The sequence below is a fragment of the Cyprinodon variegatus genome, unplaced genomic scaffold, assembly GCF_000732505.1.
Source record: "Cyprinodon variegatus isolate N-32 unplaced genomic scaffold, C_variegatus-1.0 Scaffold603, whole genome shotgun sequence".
NCBI lineage: Eukaryota > Metazoa > Chordata > Actinopteri > Cyprinodontiformes > Cyprinodontidae > Cyprinodon > Cyprinodon variegatus.
In genome coordinates this window covers 746-20398 of record NW_015151056.1, presented here as the reverse complement: position 1 = coordinate 20398, position 19653 = coordinate 746, and the positions used below count along the sequence as shown (strand labels likewise).

The 19653-nt window shown below is 36.7% G+C and overlaps 1 protein-coding gene across 1 annotated transcript in view; it reads right to left on the bottom strand.

Moving 5' to 3' along the window:
- LOC107096166 (diacylglycerol kinase beta-like) overlaps positions 1 to 19425 on the bottom strand; it is a 68717-nt gene extending 49292 nt beyond the window's left edge. The window contains exons 1-11 of the mRNA XM_015392696.1: positions 19312 to 19425; positions 16940 to 17057; positions 14492 to 14580; positions 14067 to 14183; positions 13694 to 13792; positions 12528 to 12629; positions 8754 to 8827; positions 8125 to 8199; positions 4326 to 4411; positions 2427 to 2516; positions 1036 to 1196 (exon numbers count right to left, since the gene is read on the bottom strand). Coding sequence (XP_015248182.1) covers positions 1036 to 1196; positions 2427 to 2516; positions 4326 to 4411; positions 8125 to 8199; positions 8754 to 8827; positions 12528 to 12629; positions 13694 to 13792; positions 14067 to 14183; positions 14492 to 14580; positions 16940 to 17057; positions 19312 to 19419 — 1119 coding nt within the window. The 5' untranslated portion in view covers positions 19420 to 19425. The remainder of the gene's footprint in view (positions 1 to 1035; positions 1197 to 2426; positions 2517 to 4325; positions 4412 to 8124; positions 8200 to 8753; positions 8828 to 12527; positions 12630 to 13693; positions 13793 to 14066; positions 14184 to 14491; positions 14581 to 16939; positions 17058 to 19311) is intronic.
- Positions 19426 to 19653: the final 228 nt, after the last annotated feature.

Here is a 19653-nt window from a genome sequence, read left to right as displayed (position 1 = left end):
CATCCCCAAAGACCTCCATGGCCAATCCCGTAGAAGGGCATTGACTGTCCCAAAAGCAACTTAACAGGCTTTGTAGAAACCAAATGTCAACATATATTCAAGTTCTAAGAAGGAGCTGAACCAGTTACACATTTAGGACTAAGTTTATAAACTTTTTCTACTGTAGTATATCTATTGACGATTACTGGTGGTTCAGAGACTATGAATTCAAACTAGATCCTAGAATTTAGACCTGGGCAATATATTCCTGGTTTACTCTTCAAAAACTAGAAATTCCTGCTAAATTAATTGTGTTATACGGTTTATTAGGGGTATTTTAAAAATCTCAGATAAAATTTCACCACTTGTATTTTGTCATTAACCGTGTTGTTATGCTGTGTTTATTTGTCTCATTGTTAATTAATGTTGTGTTTCTATTTTTTTGGTTTAAAAAATGCTGAATAGAAATTTATTAATAAGGAATAAAATTCTTGATTCAAATCTTTTCCTTGATTTTTTTAAAAATGTGATAAAACATATGATGGCATTAACATTAGAATCGCATTTTGGCACAGCAAAAAGCGAAAAACAGTGGTTTTTCTTTGACGTAAGTTCTTCACTTTTTCTATACCGACTTTAAAACTCAATAAAGTGAAGTCATAGCTAGATGTTCTCCCTTTGTGAGGCATCATGAAATTAAAGTACATACAGTCAGCTTTCAAATAATGTTGCATACATGGAGATTTAGAAACAATTTCTAAATTAAGGAGTATTAATTAAAAGTTTAATGGTTGAAATTACCGATTTCAGGGCTTTTTATGAAACCATAATGTGATGATCGGCTATTAGAATATATTCTTTCCTTTAAGGTACAGCCTCAATCATTTATTTATGTTTTTTTCTAGATCAATAAATTAATTAACTTCAAATTCAAAATGGATGCAAAATGTTCAAATTATGTGAACTACATTTGTTATATTGTGGACCTTGTTTAAAGAAAAAGAGAAATATCTGTATCTACTCTTTGAGTGTAAATGCCTGAGTGTCAAGACTCACCACTCCGATGGAGAAGTAGTTGTTCATAATGCTGTAAGGCACCGGGTCCCCTCGCTCCTCCTTGTCAGTGGGCGTCACATCGATCTTCCAGCGATCCAGCATCACTTCGGTGCTGTTCTCAATATCCCGAAGGATCTTAAGGAGGTTTTCACCCTCATAGCCTCAAAGATGAGAGAAATTAACTGAATTAAATGCAGTTCCTCACAAAATAATCATACCCCTTTAATGTTATCACTCCCTATAGTTGGTATTTTATGTTAGAGCCTCACAAAGTAGATAAAAATTTTAAAATATAATTTTTTTTATAGATATGAATCATGTATTCATCATTGTAAACATATGAGGTTTACAATATATTTGTGTCCAACTTCCTTTATCCCAGCCCATCCACATCAAATTCAAATCAGTCAACTGCCTTCATATGTAACAAAACTTCCACTGTATTTCCTGTGTCAGTATGAATGCAGGTGTGAATTAACTCGTAACACACTGGATCCTCACAAGAACTAACTTTTCATTGTGACCATCTACGGTACAAATACAACATCTTTAGCTATACAATCATTACCGAATGCTTTATGTTTGAATCTTTTGATCACTGCAATCAGGGTGTCTTCTGTACAGTATGTAACTACCGGTATAGCCCCATTTAACCTACCCTCTGAAACCAATCCGTGCCGAGTTCAGACCGAGCTTGGATAAGTTAACCGTGCAAAGCCTGGTTCCTTGCGACCGTTTACACGATCTATGGTACTACCGCTTTCTAGGATTGAAGGAAGGAATCACACAAATCTAAACAGCACCGCCAGTAACATTCAGGAAATTGGTTATAATTGTGATATTTCGTTGTTTGCAGAGAGTCAGGCGAAGATGGCGGCCTTTGTTGAATTTCCTTGACATAGTCAGCTTTTGGGAAAAGGATACGACAAACGATAGTTTATTCAGGGATTACAGACACAGGAAACGACAGATATTGAGGTTCATCAGACTCCTAAGCAGAATTATCACTGGAAGTCAAGTGGCACGGTAGGGAAGCTAGCGTGCTAGGAGATGACGTGGTCTCATGCGCTCTTTGTTATTAAAGAACTGATCCACAACAGAACTGCGCCGAGCCCTGCTGATGAACTAGTACCAGTTTAGCGCGGTTCAGTTGTGTCTGGCATGATCCAGTTCAGTTTGCGTGCCATTTGCACTTAACAGTTATCTCAGTTACCGTGCTCGGTCTGCTCTCCACACAGTTTCAAAAGGGTACTGTAAATGGGGCAAATGTCTGCCTTTTTTGTAAAGAAGGTTAAATAATTGTGCAAGAGGTCACATACAGTATTTTCTCTGCTGAAAAGAAAAGTAAAACAAATCAAAGTCTATGATATGTATCCACTTGCTGCCAGTACCTCCTCCCCATCGCAGACATCTCGCCAAGTCATTGCCCGTGCCAAGAGGAAGTATACATACTGGAGGGTTCCTGTCCAGGTTGGCCTTATCTTGAGCAGTGAGACAAAAATCACAACATGTCAAACAAGGTCAAAACTAGGAGACAAATTCACAAAATAAACCAGCAACAAACAACTGGACTCCATTTTGCACCTTTGCTTGTAAAAACAACAAATCAATATGGACTTCCAGTAGTACAGTCTATTTCAAAGACCATATTTTGCCTGACGGTTATTACCTACCTTTGTTTTGATTGATAAAAAATTGAGGCAATTTTTAGAGAGAATGAACAAGTAACACATCTTCAGGTCCAAACAGAGGTGAGTTTTTGTTTTCTTTGTAAATTATGACTAATGTGTTGTTTTTCCCCTCTTACGTAATCATCCTACTTGACCACCTCTGACAACAGAGAGATTGATAAAACTGTTTCTATACAGCCAATAAATGAGAGGATTTACAGAGGTTCTCAAAACACCGTTTGCACCGTGTTTTTTTTCTCCTACAATGTTTACATTTGATCACTGCTGCACTTTATGAAATAGAAATGTTCATTTCACTGCTAAGCTGCAACTCATTTACTGTCTGAAAGCTGTACAAAACGAAATGTCGTTTTGTAATCAATCTGTATGCAAAATGACAATAAAATTTGTCTAAGTCTAATAGGCTTAGCATGATAATATTAGATAACTCTTTTAAAGAGTAAATTAAGATTTGAATTAAAGATGCTGCATTAATTCTTTTTTAATAATTGGGTTCATTCTTTTAGACGTCAACATGCTGAAGAATTGGTGTAATGTCTTTTGACATCGCCATGCTAATGTCAAACAGAAACCTCTTTGCCTTTAGGAGCCAAAAGACTCCTAACCATGGTTATTAACAAGGATGTTAATATGCTTATATTTTCTAGGTCTTAAATATAACAGACAAACTAAGTTGAAACTTCAAGTAGCTCCACAATAATCGGCTAATTAAATATTATATCTTGGCAGCTGTTTTCCCTTTTGCATTACCTTAAAAGTAATTTCCTTCATAGAATTTGCACCTTTACTTAAGCTGACAGGAAGAGAATTTTATTTTTTCCAGAACATTTATTTGTCATAAATTCTCAAGTGCAAAACATCCTCAAAGGTCACTTCTACAGTATTTAATCAATGGCTGTTAGACACTGAGCATGAAAGCAATTCTGCCCAGATCTGTCAAGAACAATCTGCAAAGCACTCAAACCAGTGGAACTTTTGCAGTCCTGGTTGAAAGAAAAATGAAATCTCAGTTGTTAAATTTGTAGACCTTAAGTGGTTGTTTTTTGTGAAGAACTTATTTATTATTTTAAAGAGAAACAGGTACATTAGTCCGATAAAGGTAAAAGCCTGGATCTCTACAGAACTCTTACAGGACCTAAGAGACCATATTCCAACATCATATGTAAACAAAAATGGTGCTTAACGGAATTCCTGGATTTGCCATTGTTTGCCATGTTTGAATTGTATTAGCTCCAGCACCGTGCATTCTTGCCACTGAAAGTTCCATATTTATTATGTCAATTTACGTGTTAATCCATTGGGGCTTGGTAACTGTATGTGGAGGTTTCCAGTGTAAAGCCAATGTCTTTTTGGCAGCAGTGATGCCGGTTAGGAGAATGACCTTAAGTGGTTGTAAGATTACTGGCAAATTACGTATTTAACCTATTTAAAGCCCGTGTTATCACTGAGTAAAGTTGCCTCATATGGTGAAAACTTTGTTTTATACTTTCCCAGTAATCATAATTTCATATTTTGTTGTGTTTCCGATATTTACAAAAAATACTTTCCTTTATGATCTGAATATTTTCAACAAAACAGTTGAAAAGAGGTAATACATACCAATAAAATCCAGGATCCAGCCCACAGTGCCATCTCCTCCACAGGCTAATACTCTAAAATCAGGAACATCTCGGAAGAAGTTCAAACTGCAAAGATAAAAGCGTTTGGGTTTCTTTTTAGTCGTTTCTTTTTTTTCTTTATTTGTAGCATCGGTCATCCCAATAAACAGTAAGGGAGATTATGGTTTATTATATTACTGGTAAAATGGTGAAAGGATTTGCTTTTCATCATCATTATGTTCATTTAAGTTGCTTAACACAGAAGCCACATTTACCAAATCACACTTAAAACAGACATTTATACACTGATAAGTAGATCATCAGGAAACCTGGGCTTAGGCACATCGCAAAGGGGAACATTAACATGTGACTTAATAAAACTGTAGTCAAATCTACAAACATTTGCTGAATTCAAGACAATTATTCTACCCACTTGGCCACAGGTATCCCTTATTTTAGTTTTATCTCATGACTTGACTACTTTTATAAACTCACAGTCATACTTTGTAGTAAGGCAAACTACAGCTAATCCCACAAAAAAAAAAAACACACACACACACAACATGTTGCATTGATATTATTCATTCAGTGAGGTACATTGTCTGTTCGCGGTCTAATTGGATCATGACAGGCAATGTTCAGTCCAACTTCCTCCGTTCCTTCACAATAACAAAGCCCTAACTGAATGAGCCAGCCTCGCAACCTCGTATGGCGGGTAAATGACTCGCTCAATTACTCTCCAACTGGGGCAGCAAACCATATTAGACACAAAAACAGACGGCCGCGAACATGAAAGGCAACTTTGGGGATATTTAAATACCAAGAAACAAACACTTAATTTGCTGTAATTGCATTAGAGAGGCAGCTAATTGACAGTTGTGTACGCGGCTGCCTATGCCTGCAGTGTCCGTTGCTGACCGCTCACCCTGCTAATGTGTGGTGCAGTGGGTTCACTTGGCAAAATATTAACAAGGTTAAAGCTGGGGAAGGTCATCCACATGCTGTCAACCAATGGAGGTGCTGGATCTCTGCACACAGCACCAGGTGCTGTTCCATTTAACATCAGAGGAAAAGAAATAAAGCTAAATTATGGGTGCTGAAAGCTCTGCTCATCCTGATGCATACAGTTCATGCCTCACGGATCCCTTTTAAACCGGTGAGTGTTTCTGTTTATTTACCTTTGATAATTCAAAAAAATGCTGTTTTTCTGGCCTAATCAAAGCCAAACAACATGGCAGCACGGGGCCCAGAAATTCCTGTGTATTCCAAGCACTACTGGACGCCAGCGGTAAAGTGAAAGAGCCTCGTGCATGTAAATTATCCATTCATTTTCTTAATCACAAATGTGAACTGTAGGAGACCAGACGGCATCCACACCACCAGGCTGTGGTGAGCTGCTTGTCTGTATGCATGATCACATGTTGTGTGAGCTTCACCCACTTTGCATCCGTCACTCATTTGTGTCATGAGCTCTCATATAGTCTTCTGCATACAGAGCCACTGCGTGTTTAAGGGTCTTGCATGATACCATCGTCTCCAGGATTTGTTATATGTGAACTCACCTCATTTTGGTGTGTAATGTGTGAGGGAGGAGACAGTAAAGGCTATAGTACTGAAAGCATCTCTTGCATGTGATCACAATCATTATGTGTGAGCAACAACAAAGAGTTCTCTAAACAGAACGTCAAATATTTATCTTTGATATATAAATATAAATACTGCGAACAAAACAAAGTAAATAAAAAAATAAAAAATAAGCAGAAGTAAAAGAAAAATTGGGTATATTCATGTTGGGTTTATTGTCGTGTTTTAAAGTTAAAAGTTGGGTATTTCATTCATCCAATATAACTTTAACACCAAACTTGAAAATTGGCTTGAATATATAGATAATGCTTTTATTTTTTGCATCTAGATTTAAGCTCCACGCACGTGGACAGCTGCTGGCAACCCTCTTTTAATAAAAAAACAACAATGGCCACAGAAATATCCTAAATCTGGTAAGAATAATAATACGTAAAAGTTCAGTGGACAGTCAGTCAGTGCTTTTCAATCATGCTTCAACATTTATTTAAAAAATCATTTAAAAAGATAAACTTATGAAACAGACCTGGTCAAACACAATGGTACCCTTGACCAAAGGGACATGTTAAATCAAGGTGTGTGACCTAAACTAAAACATCAATGGGAAAATAATCAAAAGAAATAGAAATAGGTCTAAAAAAAATAAACCCAATTATAGAGGGTGACAAGTGCAACAATACAACAGATAAATAGTTTTCTGAAATTATTACTTACATCTGCTATTACTTTATGAAAATTGAAAAAAATACAGAATTTATTGTATCAGCATATAATTAACTGCTTAAGAAGTGAATTAACCTATTCCATGATTCAATGAATTATTTCATGTTCCTGCGTTAAAGCACACCATGTTGTCACGCGGCTATTAAAAGGCAAGGAGGTGGGCCTCGGGCCACTTCCATAGAAACCCTGACATCTGATTGGCTGCTTCTCACTGAGCAATATAAGACCACTTCTTGCTGTTTTTTGTTTTACTCTAGAGTCAATACAATTGCTCCAAAATCAGGTAGAAGTTACTTGAAAACCTATTAAATTTTGTTTACAGCACATTAGGTGAGTAATCCCAGCCTTTAATCCATACTGTGGTCTGAAATATATCTAACAAGCTTGGGAGAGCTTGCCGTTATCTAGCGTCATGGGAGCAAGGACTTTATATTAGCTGCTGCCGCTGTCCGTCCGTCCGTCCGTCCGTCCATCCGTCCATCCATCCATCCATCCATCCATCCATCCATCCATCCATCCATCCATCCATCCNTCCATCCATCCATCCATCCATCCATCCATCCATCCATCCATCCATCCATCCATCCATCCATCCATCCATCCATCCATCCATCCATTCTGAATAGTATTTGCAACTGCAGTCACAGGAAAATTGAACCTCTTGGAGACGGTTTCATAGCCTTTACCTTTAACATGCTTGTCAGGTTTCCATTGAACATGTAAGCATACAGACCGTCTGCTGAGGGTATGCGCCGCTGTTTCTGCTAGGCACCCTATAGCAGTTGGACTCAGATTTCATGGCGCACTGGCTGGAACCGCTCTGACTGACCATACTGGCTGTGATCAACAGGAGCAGCATGGCGTGGATGCGGAGAAGGCACTCCGCTGCACTAACACATTCGGTGCAATCCTGGGGCAAGAAAACTTTTTACTTCCCTTCCTTTAGTCCATGTTGGGTGTGGTACACATCAAACAGCACGGTTACTACCTGTAGCCCTATATAGACCAACTGACTGATTACAAGATTAAAAGACTGTTGAAGCATGGAAAAGCACTGACTGACTGTCCATTGAATTTTATTTATTATTACTCATACAACATTTAATTTATTTCTTTGACCATCATTAGGTTTTCTTTAATTAAACAAGGGTTTTTAGCAATTTTGTCCACATGTGTAGATCTTGCCCCCCTAAAACGTTAGGTTGAAAAAAAAAATGTACGTTCTTTTCCAATTATTGCATGCAAAACAAATTCTCTCTTAAACATCTGTAGACATAAAATGAAATGACTTCTGTGTACTCCATATCTACCATGGTCGTAATTGTTCACTATTCAAGTTTAAATGACTATTGTAGTATTCTGTATTCTATAATTTTATTTCATGTCTCTATTCACCAAGCAACTGCTGTAACTTCAAAACATGTGCCTCAAAACAGTTAAATAATTACACTACACAAACAAAATTAGTATTAATGTTCTTTGATTTTATAACATACCCTGGCATTGGTCCATTCTTGGCCAGGTTGTAAACTTGTCTGGGGTTCAGGAGATACTGGAACTTTCTGTAAATCCTAATTAAAAAAACAAAACAAAACAAGCGTTAAACAATGAACAAATCGAAATAGCAGAACGCTATCACCAGTGCTACGTATTGTATGGCAGTAGGGGGATGCAGAGCCTTGTGTGATCAAACTATGACACGCCAGTGGACTGGGCAGCAAGGCGGAAAAATGTCCAAAGTCCCCTTGAGGAAAAAACCATTAGAACGACTAATTCATTTTAATTTCAATTTCATTATATCAACTGGCTGAAGTCATATTTTGATCTCATAATTTAAACAGATGAGGGCCGGCATAATAAGAAGTGAATGAATATGTTTCAGTAATAACCCAATTAGCCCTGGGTTGAAAAGAGGGACCCAGGGCGGGATGTGACAGTGAGAGGAGTTTCTTTCTGACAGCGGAGGCATCCGGCGCTTTAGGTAAATCAGATTGTGTTTTTATTTGACTAAGTAAGCTAAAAAGCACTCGTCAGCCCAGAGGCCATGCTGTTTCCTCCCCTCTGTAGCTGAGGAGAGGGGCTTCAGAGGCCTCTTGTAGCATGTTGAGACAGGTTGTGTACTTACCTCTCCCCCTGCTTGCCCCCGCTCTTCGGATTGACAAACACCAGCAGAGGATGAGTGCCCTCTATTGTTGTGATCTGTGTGGAAGATGTCAAAACAAAGCCTCTGTGTTTGGAGACTGCAGGATGCTTCACAGGAATTCACTTTCAAGCCGTATCCCTCAGACATTTTATCAAGTATATATGGCACTTCCAAGCACTACACTGCCTGCCTGCCATCTGCACATATTTCCTGTGAACTGGTCGAGGCCAGGAATGGATGGGCTCTATGTTCTTCTAAGTGAAAACGGAAACTTTTCCCTTGAAATTTTACTCATAGGGTACATTTAACAGATTTGTTAAAAAAAATCATTTCTAGAGGGTTAAGGTTAAACTCACACTGGAGAAGCTGAATCTTTATATTCGGAAGTTAAAAGCTAAATCTTGCTGCCCATTTAGAACTAAAGCCATCAATGTTTACTATTGTTTAATTGTGAAGACAGATGGAAATGTCATATAGTTTCAACATAGTTTTTCTCAAATTTAAATCTGAAAAGTGTGGTGTCCATTTTTATCAGTGTTCCTCTGCTGGAGAGTTCTGCCTGTATGTGTAGTTTTCCTTACAAGGATTGATAAAGTAATTCTGATTCGGATTTTGCTGTTCTGCTAGATGATCAATCAGCCGGACAAAAAAACCCTTGTAAGAGTCTCTTCTAGCCTTTTGCCTTTCAGGTGTATTTTTTATTTATATTTTTTTGCAAGTTGTGAAGCCTTCTTGCCCTACAACAGGTAAATCCTGCTTGAATTTCAGGCACCTGTTTCAAACATGTATATAAAATTAATGAGTTCCTGCATTTAGCCCTCTCTATTGTCCAATCAGTATGACAAACCCTTCTCTTCCTTCTATAGAAAAGAATCAACACTGATGATAGAGTAGCATCCATTCAAAATGGCCCTTCTAAGTCAAACGTCAGCCGAATAGCAGCAGACTTCCCTCGAACTCCCAGCGAAATCCCCTCCAACTTCCAGCCACTGGAGTGACCCCCTCTGGCATTATTTTTACTCTGATTCCACGCTTTCACTGAATTACAGGGTCTGACCAGGAGATGATGCTTCTCTTTGGATCTTATTGTCCACAAATCATGACAGAAAAAATATCATATTCATATTAAAAAGGAATTGTAGGGGACCAGCCGAGGACCAGGCAAGGGCCCTTCAAGGAAAGTTGGGAAAATTTTAAAGGCTACTACTGTACTTCCACGTCAGTGCTTTACTGGGAAAGTGGTGGGTTATGGGTGCTCTACAGAGTCTGTTTTCTATTATATGTAGTGTATTGTATTTATGTTAAAGTCAAACATATCTCTGTTGTATCTCTGGTTAATGCTCTCTGTGCCCGGTCAGGTTAGTTCAGGGAAGCCCTGGTTCTGGTATTGTAGATCATTTCTTCCATCTGGGACAACTTTTCCAACTTTTAGCAACACTGAAAATAATTGGAACTTTTTGTTAAATTTTGTTATCAGACAAACCAATTTCAGTTGGTTGCCTTTGTCAGGGTCATTAACCACATATGAATAGAATCTGGATTGTAATTAGCACTATGTAATTACTATGTAATTAGGTGCACTGGCTTTTATGTAAATGTTTAAGAGGAAAGAGGGCTGTATGCAAAGAAATGTCACACCTTTGAATTTTTTATTTGGAAAAGATTTTCCTCCCCATGCCCATTTATGAATTACTTTATGTTTGACTATTGATGTAAAATCTTCAGGAATGACATCACAGTTTATTACCATATGAGAAAACATTAAAATCATACAAAAACCTCAGGAAGACTCTGTGATTACGATACAATTTTTCCTCTTTTTCATTTATGGGATAGCTTGTGTAAATAATAAGAGTAATTATCTCCAGGTTTGCCTGAGGTTCCCAGAAGCCAGACCTGGATTGAGCCTCATGCACCGTTTGAACTGTCCTGAAACAACTCGCCCGATGCTCTTCCTGACACAGATGAAGCACTTAACTCCTCCTGTCTGCTATCCCAGCAGGCCGAGGGTGAATTAATGAGCTCCCTGTCCGGTCAAGAGTGATCCATTACTTCCTGTAATTATAAATAATAATCTTGATTATTACGCTGGTTAGCCAGCGAGAGTCATAGATGGATGTTGCTGGGATATGATTCATCGTATTTCTCCTTCTCTTGAATTTGCTCATAGACGTATGCTTGCCACAGACGGCAGCAGGTTTTCCTTCGGCAGCATTCTGGCACAAGATCAGGATGCTGATTATGGATGATGCTGATTACCAGCAGGACCGGCGGTTTTTACCAACTGCAGAGGCTTACTGTATATTAAATCTTAAGATTTATTGGGTAATGGCTCTAATATGCACTGTTAATGGTAGTATATTTTGCTGCCTTTACACCTACACTAGATGCAGATTTTCAAACCAACTGCTTTAAAACTTGAATATCTGTTCAGCAAACCCTCCTACATTGTTCTAAGCCAGGATATGTCTGCACTTCCATCAGGTTTAGGTGACATATTTTGCCAGATCTAAAGCTATAACAAATTTTAACCCAATAATGCCAAATGTATCATATTTGATACATACGGTTTCTGAAATGTTTTGCATCTAATACCTTTTGAATAATTTAATGGTAAAAACTTTGCTCAAAATCCTATTGTACACAATCAGATGTACCTGATAACAGCCAGTAGAAGACTACACAAAAAATAATCTTGACTTATCACATAGTAATAAATTATTAATATCAAAAATGTATTTATGTTTTTTCTTTTTACATATTTTGTTAAAAGGGCAAATAAGGAATTCAAACCACACTGAGCAAAAAAAAAAGTGGGCGAAAAAGAAATCCCACACTATAATAATAGATTTTACACCTAAAATCACATGCACAATAATTATTGCCTGTGTTTATAAATTCATTAATATTTTATATTTATTAGAATGCTATTTTACAACATTTTATCTATTCAATCTATCTGAAAAATGACAATATAAAAAAAAAAGGAATTTATAGAGTCCCTGAGGTCACGCAATCCAACAAGGATCTCTGGGCCTTTAAAAGCGACACAGATTGACAGCATCACAGATGCTGTGGTTACTTTTGTGATGGTAGGACAGAAGAAGCGTCGAAATGACAGTGAGGCTCACGGAAGGTGTCTAATGGTAGTTATAAGGACTTATAACCTTCAGTCTAAACTGGAGGTCTCAATTTTCATGATCCTCCTCACTGATTGTGTTTAAATAAGATTTGGTTATCTTGTCAACGTTTCAGTTTAATCATGTTTTTAACTACCTATCTGGCTGTTATAGATGTGAAGTTAGTTTCCTGTTGCCATTTCTTGACTTATTAACATCAGCAAACACCTTCGCTATTTGAATATTCTGCTGTCTTTGGACTTTTCTATTTCTCCTTAGAGACTGTTATTCACTATAAATTTATCAAAACAAATGTATGAATTTATTAGCTATTCATTTGGCTCAGGATGGAAATATGCAAGTGATGGTCTTATTTATTCATTTATTAAAAACATCTTTCTCACTATAAATATAAAGGGGGTATTTTTACTGTTCTAATAACTCACACTTCTCAAGTGTTCTATTATTTTATAACACTTGGGATGTTATTTCTATAATGTTATTTTAGCAGACATCTAGACAAATTGCTAGATCTGACTTCTTGAGCATTTCAGATGATATAGATGCTTTTCGTTTTTTGCTAAAATGTATAAAGGTGTCAGTTAAAGCATAAATATTTTTCAGAGGTGCGGTTGACCTGCAGCCCTTGGCCGTCCACCGTCACAGAATTGGCTCTCTGCATCTTTCCTCGACTCGACTGGCTTGACCGTGAGTCCTTCCTCAGAGTCGACTGCCGTTCCTGAAGTGACAACTTTAATATTAACAGTTTTATTCTAAAAAGCAAGCGAAACAAGTAGATAAAAAAACAGAAAGTTCAACTGAAAAAAATATAGTTCTATATACCCAGACCCAAACACATGTATAAAAAGATATATAAAAAATTTTCTGTGTTGTGAATTTTATACAGCTTCCATAATTGCACCTTTTCGAGCCAATACTTTTTTCCATCTTTCTTTTAGCAACTGAGCTGCTGTTTTCAATTGTTTTCTAAGGTGTATAACACAGAAAAAATTATTCCTTGGTTTTATTCGAACAATTCAAAGTTTTAGCAAAAAATAAAGAACAAAAAAGCCTGAAGAATAAAGTGAAAAATGTGCTGCAGGTCTCTTGACAACCAAATAGATTTTAATCTAACCTACAATGAAGGAAATGGGAAATCATCCAGCTGTATGCAGCATGTTTTACTACCCTGTATGCTACTTTTGCTCAACTTTAGAGTCCTGTTGATCACTTCCCTCCTTCTTTTCTATATGTGATAAAAGACATGACTGCAACATGGCACAAAAAGAGCATCAAATTCCTTGTACTGTAGCTGCTACACTTGCTGGGTATATTTGTATATAAATGTATTCATAGCAGCTTGCTTTGTGAATCCAACCCAGAATCATCTTGCAAATGATAAAATTAGACTAAAGTGTTCGGTGGATTTTATACCATCTGATTTTTTTTGTATTTAACCTGCTGATCATCAGTAAGAACCATCTGAGAGAGGTGGAATAAATAACAATTTTTTTTTGCAAACTAATTTAACCATCTTACGTATGTGTCTGGATTTTAAAAGAAAAGCTGAGAAACTAAAGTTTCATCTGTTGCTTTTGGAGGAAAAAGTTATTAGAGTAGAGAACTTGCATCGTCTTTAAACACACTTGTGCAATTTGGGACATAAAGTTCTACAAAATAAATTGGTGCCATTTCAGAGCTCAGTAGGAGAACACAGGCCTGATGATTGGATCATCAGGTCTCAAACAAGGCCCGGTTCTCTCAGCCTTAAGGCCTGCTGTCCAGAAAAGAGCAGAGTCTTACCAGAACAACAGGGCAGATTGAGTTTGGGGGCAGGATGTGATCCTTCAGGGGTCCGCAGTCACACTCAGGTTTCACGTGGGAAGCACACTTGTTATGGAGCTGGAGGAGGTGGAAGCTATTATTAACAACCTCAAACTAGCGGCAACAGAAATAAATATTTCAGCAATATTTTTCAGGGTTTATTTGCAAATGCGCACATCACTGTCTCGCTCTTATTTTCTATTATCCTATAGCTGCAAACAAGTGTTTTCTGAGTGTAAATTGGCAAAATCAGTTGTGAGGTATCAGAGGTGCCAAAATGAAAGCCTAAACAACAAGAAGCAGTGGGAATATAATGAGGAGGTGGCTGCCTCTCGGCAGGGGGGTGGCTTACCGTGATTTGACACCAAACACAGTGGAGCCCAGTCAGGCCCTGGTAACACTTAATGGTTTTGTGACACTTGTCACACTTGGTGGGGCAGTTCCCCTCCACCCAGAAATGATGCATTACCTGCAGAGAGGAGGAGAGACGGCATACTGGGTGGAAAAGCAGCGAGAAAAAGAAACGTTCAGAAAAACAAGATGTACACAAAGGTAGAAGTGACACTGCAATTAAAGATGGAAAGAGGAGAGAAAACAATCAGGAGGAAACAACAAATAAATAAGAGAAAAGAAGCCAAACAATTGCTTTGTGTGTTTGTCAGTGAAAAAGGGATTATGCTGGTAATTAGTTATCTATATAACAGTTATTTTTTTTATAAGGAGGAGTGAAGCTTCATAAAGATTAGCTGATCCGTGGTAGCCAGCAGCCGGACTCACCTCTGTGTTCTTCTTGGACTTCACATATGTTTTGATGCAAGACAGTGGAGCGCGAGCCACACAGCGCTCATGGACCGTATACTTGCAAACTGACAAAAGCCAAAAAATAAATAAACATAAGTCAGAATAAGACAAATGTCAGAATATGAATTTACCTCGAAATTTATATTCTCAAGCAATATACATTTCGTTAATGTGCTTAAATTGAATTAAATGTTTATACTATTTTATGAATACTAAGGGAAAAAAACTGGCATCTTTGGATACCCTCTCTTAATAAAATATTATTCTATAACCTTTTATGAATAGAGATCACAGCACTCTTTCCACTCATTGATATCCACGACAGAGACCTTCAAAACATCTCAAAATAGATGTATATCTTCTGATAAACTTTTTTTAACACCTAACATTTTTTATTTTCAAATTGGTACATTTAATCAGAGTAAAAGGAAATGACGTTCAGATTCAGATCGGAAAATTTTGTGAATGATGCCAATATTATTTGCAAATATTAAGAAAAAAAAATGTGTGTATATATAAAAAAAAAGTAAAGTGTCTTTTATATATCCTGAAAGATGTCATTCACTGGGAAAAAAATCAAAATCTAGACGAGTTATTTTTTTCTTAAAATAACTGCATTTGCCCTTGGATTAAGGTAGTAAAAGAGACATCTTGCCAATGGAACAAGGCAATTTACACTTAGAATAAGAAAACAAAATAGCATTGTTTAATTTCAAGTGCAGATTATGTAATTATCTTATTTATCAGAGTAAAAATACTCATTCCGTTGGCAAACTATCTCATTTACCTACTCAAATTAAGGGGAAATACACTTAATTTAAGACATTTTTACTTATTTCTAGATCGTGTTTCCAGTGTTCACACTAAAGTAACGCTCATCAAGACACTCAAATAACTAAATCTTTAATATATAATCACACAAATGCATCAGTAGGGTAAAAAAGGAAAAATTAGAGGTTTTTATTGCTACTGCTATTTTTGTATTGGTCAAATACGAAAAAACTAAAGGGCAAGTATCACCAATATCGATAGAAACACGGATAATTTTCAATATTAAAGTTTAGTCTCATCCAAATTTAAATGCTTTTGTATGTCCAACTTTTGGATAACATTTATGCAGAATAGTATAATAAGATCCAATTAATGTTAAAAATGGAAACAACAGAATAAGAGATAAAATTAAATGTGTGTTTTGTCTGACACAAAGTGCAACTTAGAGTTCATAAACAACAGCAAAAAATACAACAAAATTTTACCCGATGTGAGTGTATTTTTTGAATTTGGATCTAAAATAACTAAAGAGAACAATAAATGCTGCCATAAATACAAAGAAGAAATCCCAGAAACCTCACAGTGGGCCTGTGGAGAAAAAATGAAAACACTACAGTGGGGGTTGTGTCATCTCACACATTATGCTGAGACAGAGCGACAACTTGGATTACTGTAAGAGTGAATCTGAAACTAAAGTATCAACCTCGTCACCATGGTATTCAGCCAAAACAGATACCGACTTGCATAGTCCATATTTATTTTAATGCACAGTAAAATTATCTGTTGGAGACCTGAATCACAGAGCGGCATTATGTGGTCTCCATAGCAACTATTGGTCAAGAGAAGGTGGTCCTTTCTTTCCTCACATTTAAAGAATTAACTTCAACAGATTGTTAACTCCTGCTTTGACTTCAATTCAACTCTATTCTTTGGTTAGATGAGCAAATATATGTTCTTTGGAGACACAGTCCAGTTAGTTTTGGCATAAAGGAAAAGAATAAATAAGAGGAGGAAACACCTCATCCCTACTGTTAGATGCTGGGGTGCATCTGCAATACTGCAGGTCTGTTACTAACACATGCTGTAATGAACTGATTGAAATATCAAGGAGAATTCAATAAAAATCAGGTGGCTTCTGCCAAACAACTGGAAACAGATCACCACTGGGTCACTTCAAGCAGGATAATGACCCTAACATGTGGCTGTAGCAACACAAAAATGGCTAACCAAACACCAAATTAGCCTTCCTTTATGATCAAATGTATTTCTTTAACTATTTTTAGGAAAACTGTGAGGTGAGCTCTACAGAAGAGAGCATGAAAGAGGTTCTAAATTGAGCAAAAAGAAACATATTTCCATTTGCTCAGAAATATAATATAAATATATTCTCATAGTTGCATTGAACATGCTTTATTGTGAAAGAAAAAAACATTTATTAGTTTTTTTCCACTAAATAAATTTACCTAAAAATTTTTTTAGGATACTTAAGAAGTTTTAATATGAATTTGTTCTTTGCAGTACAAGAAGACTTTGTTTTTATGGTTTCTTAGTTTGTGATTTTAATCAAATGAAAATAAACATGGTAATAATAAACACAGTGCAATATTAGCATATTTTAAACATCAGCTCCTGAGTATTTAGGGATAAACTCACATGAGCAGCAGAGTCCCTGCTTCCCCAGTCCAATTAGCATGTTGAGACACAGGTTACAGTAGGCGGGTTTGTTGAAGTGCTTCAATCTCCACACATGCTGCCCGTCATCTTTTACATTCTGAACAAACAGAGCAGACTCATCATTAGTGACTTAATGAGAAACTGTAGTGGAATTACTTTATTTCATGTTAAATTGGATGAGAATAAATCAATTACAAGATTATTTTATTTCTTATCTTTTTTATTTTGTGGATACCTTTGAAATGCATTTTTGATCTTTTAGTAAAAGTATTCAAATGATTCATTCATTCATAAATTAAAAAGAGAATTTGGGTTTTGAACTAAAGGTTGGGAAAGGCTGCCATCTAGAGAATAATAAAAGAATAGCGTTCTTTGTTTTCCTGTAATACAAACAGTTTATGTTCATAAAAAAAGCTGAAAAGCTTTTCTGATGAGCAAATTTAATTACTGCGCTCTTTTTAGTAACAGCTTATATATCGGATTATTATGTAAAAGGGATCAGCAGCAACTTCATTTACTGCAAAGGTTTTATTTGCTTAAAAATCTCTATTAGTAATGGTGAGTTAACCCCCCCTCCCCCCAAAACGCATTTCCTATTTGCCTGAAAATAACCTCACATGCAGAAAAAGGTTTTTCAGGATACTGCAGGTGAAGTATGTCCAAGAGCAGAGAAGTACGTCCAGCTGCAGAACTTGCTTTATATTGGCCAAAGTTTTTTCACACACAAACAAAGAGATAATTTTGTAAAATATGGAAACAATTTATTTTAAAATAAGATTCAATGGAATAAAACAGCATTAAAATAAATGAAGCAGCAACATCAGACTGGGATTCTCCAGGCAATAGCAATAAAAGAAAAGGCAGGAGTGGAAAGTTATTTTACAGCAATGATTTCTGATAAATCCCCCCTCTCATTGTTAAGGACATGTGCTGAGGAAAAGGGATTTCCCATCTTGCTGCAATGTGTGGGCCTCATTTTCATTAAAAGGGAGTAGGTAACCTTGGGACTATGTTTCTCGGCTGGCCTGGGAAACGCCTTGGGATTCCCTCAGGCGAGCTGGCCCAAGTGGATGGGGAGAGTGACGTCTGGGCTGAAGCTGGTACCCCGGAAACCTGACCCCAGATAGGCGTAAGAGGATGCAATGGATGGATGGATGGATGGATGGATGGATGGATGGATGGATGGATGGATGGATGGATGGATGGATGGATGGATGGATGTAACCTTGTAGTTCTGCACCAAAATGACCAAAGACTGCCTTGAAATGAGACGAAAACATCCACCAAATAAAAAATAATCCAACAATCTGGACTAGAGTGCTGGTGTTTCTTTTAATACTTGATTTAGTCATTTTTCAGCATAGAGGAATTTTATGTCACAAGGCAAGAAAACAAGAAAAGTGTCTCAAGCATCTTAAAATTGGACGTTTGGACCTGTAGTCAGGAAAAAGCACATGTTCACCTCTTGAAAGCATCAGTATTAATAAGGATAAGTGAAAAATACAAAAGTTGTGGAAAGGAACGAACTAAGAGTACTCAATATGCACAAATCTGATGTATGTGGTTTTAAAACAATCACAAAAACATACAAAAACAGTTAAAATTGTTTACTAGCAGAAGAATTTACTCATGACTATTTTTTTATTATTATTATTATATATTATGGAAGAATTTACATGATCCAATTAAAGATAGGCTGTGTCAAATTTAGAGTAATTAACATATTCACCTTGCAGGACTGATCTAAAATGAGGTTAAATAAGGAGCGGGGTGAGAATAACACAACTAATTTACACCTGTGGGGTGTAAGACATCATATACACAAGCTCCGAATTAAAGGTGTTAAAAAAAAAAAAAAAAAAACGGAATATGCCGTATTTCACAAACAGTGAAAAATGTTTTAAATAAGTTTTGCTCCTTACCACAAAGAAATGTCAGAAGAAAAATAAATCCTATATTTTCTCAGCTCTTGTAGCTGTGGGGGTAAATTAGAAACACCAATTAAGTATGAAATGGTCAATGGATGATTTGATTTCATATAGAGGTGGTAATGTAAACCACCAGAATCAGGCGACTGGATCATCTTTATAGATTCAATAAGCTTTAATTGAACTTAATGTTCTAAAAAAAATTTTATTGTGTGTTATTTTTTCACTATGTTTGCTTTATTAGCTTTCAGCTTGCTTTTTTGTTTTTCCTTTTGAACAGTTCTGCAGCCATTTATGTAAAAGATTCATCACCAGGGCCAAGAACTGACACATTTACCTTTTATAGTTTTTCAATCTAACTTGAGCTCCTGCTGTGGGAGGGACAGTGCAGTAAATTCACAGCATCTCTTTCTATTGACTCACCGTCTCCAGGCCCAAAAGGACCAGCAGAGGGATGGTTGTCAGGCCCCCTTGAATCCACTCCCCCAGTGACACCGTGCCATCCTGATCATAGTCAATCTCATGCATCATTTCCTGAAGGATCTATGACACAATTGTTTTACTATTGTAAACAGAGCATTTAGTTTACAGCAATTAAAAACCTTAATGTTCATGTTAAGAATTAACATTATGCTCATATTATACTGTTTGGCATCCCTGGCAAAGATGTGCTTCTGAAGTGGAAGAAAAAAAACCCAACATACTATAGGAATGAATTGTTTTTAATCAAATTACCAGAACCTAAATGATCAGCGTTTTAACCCA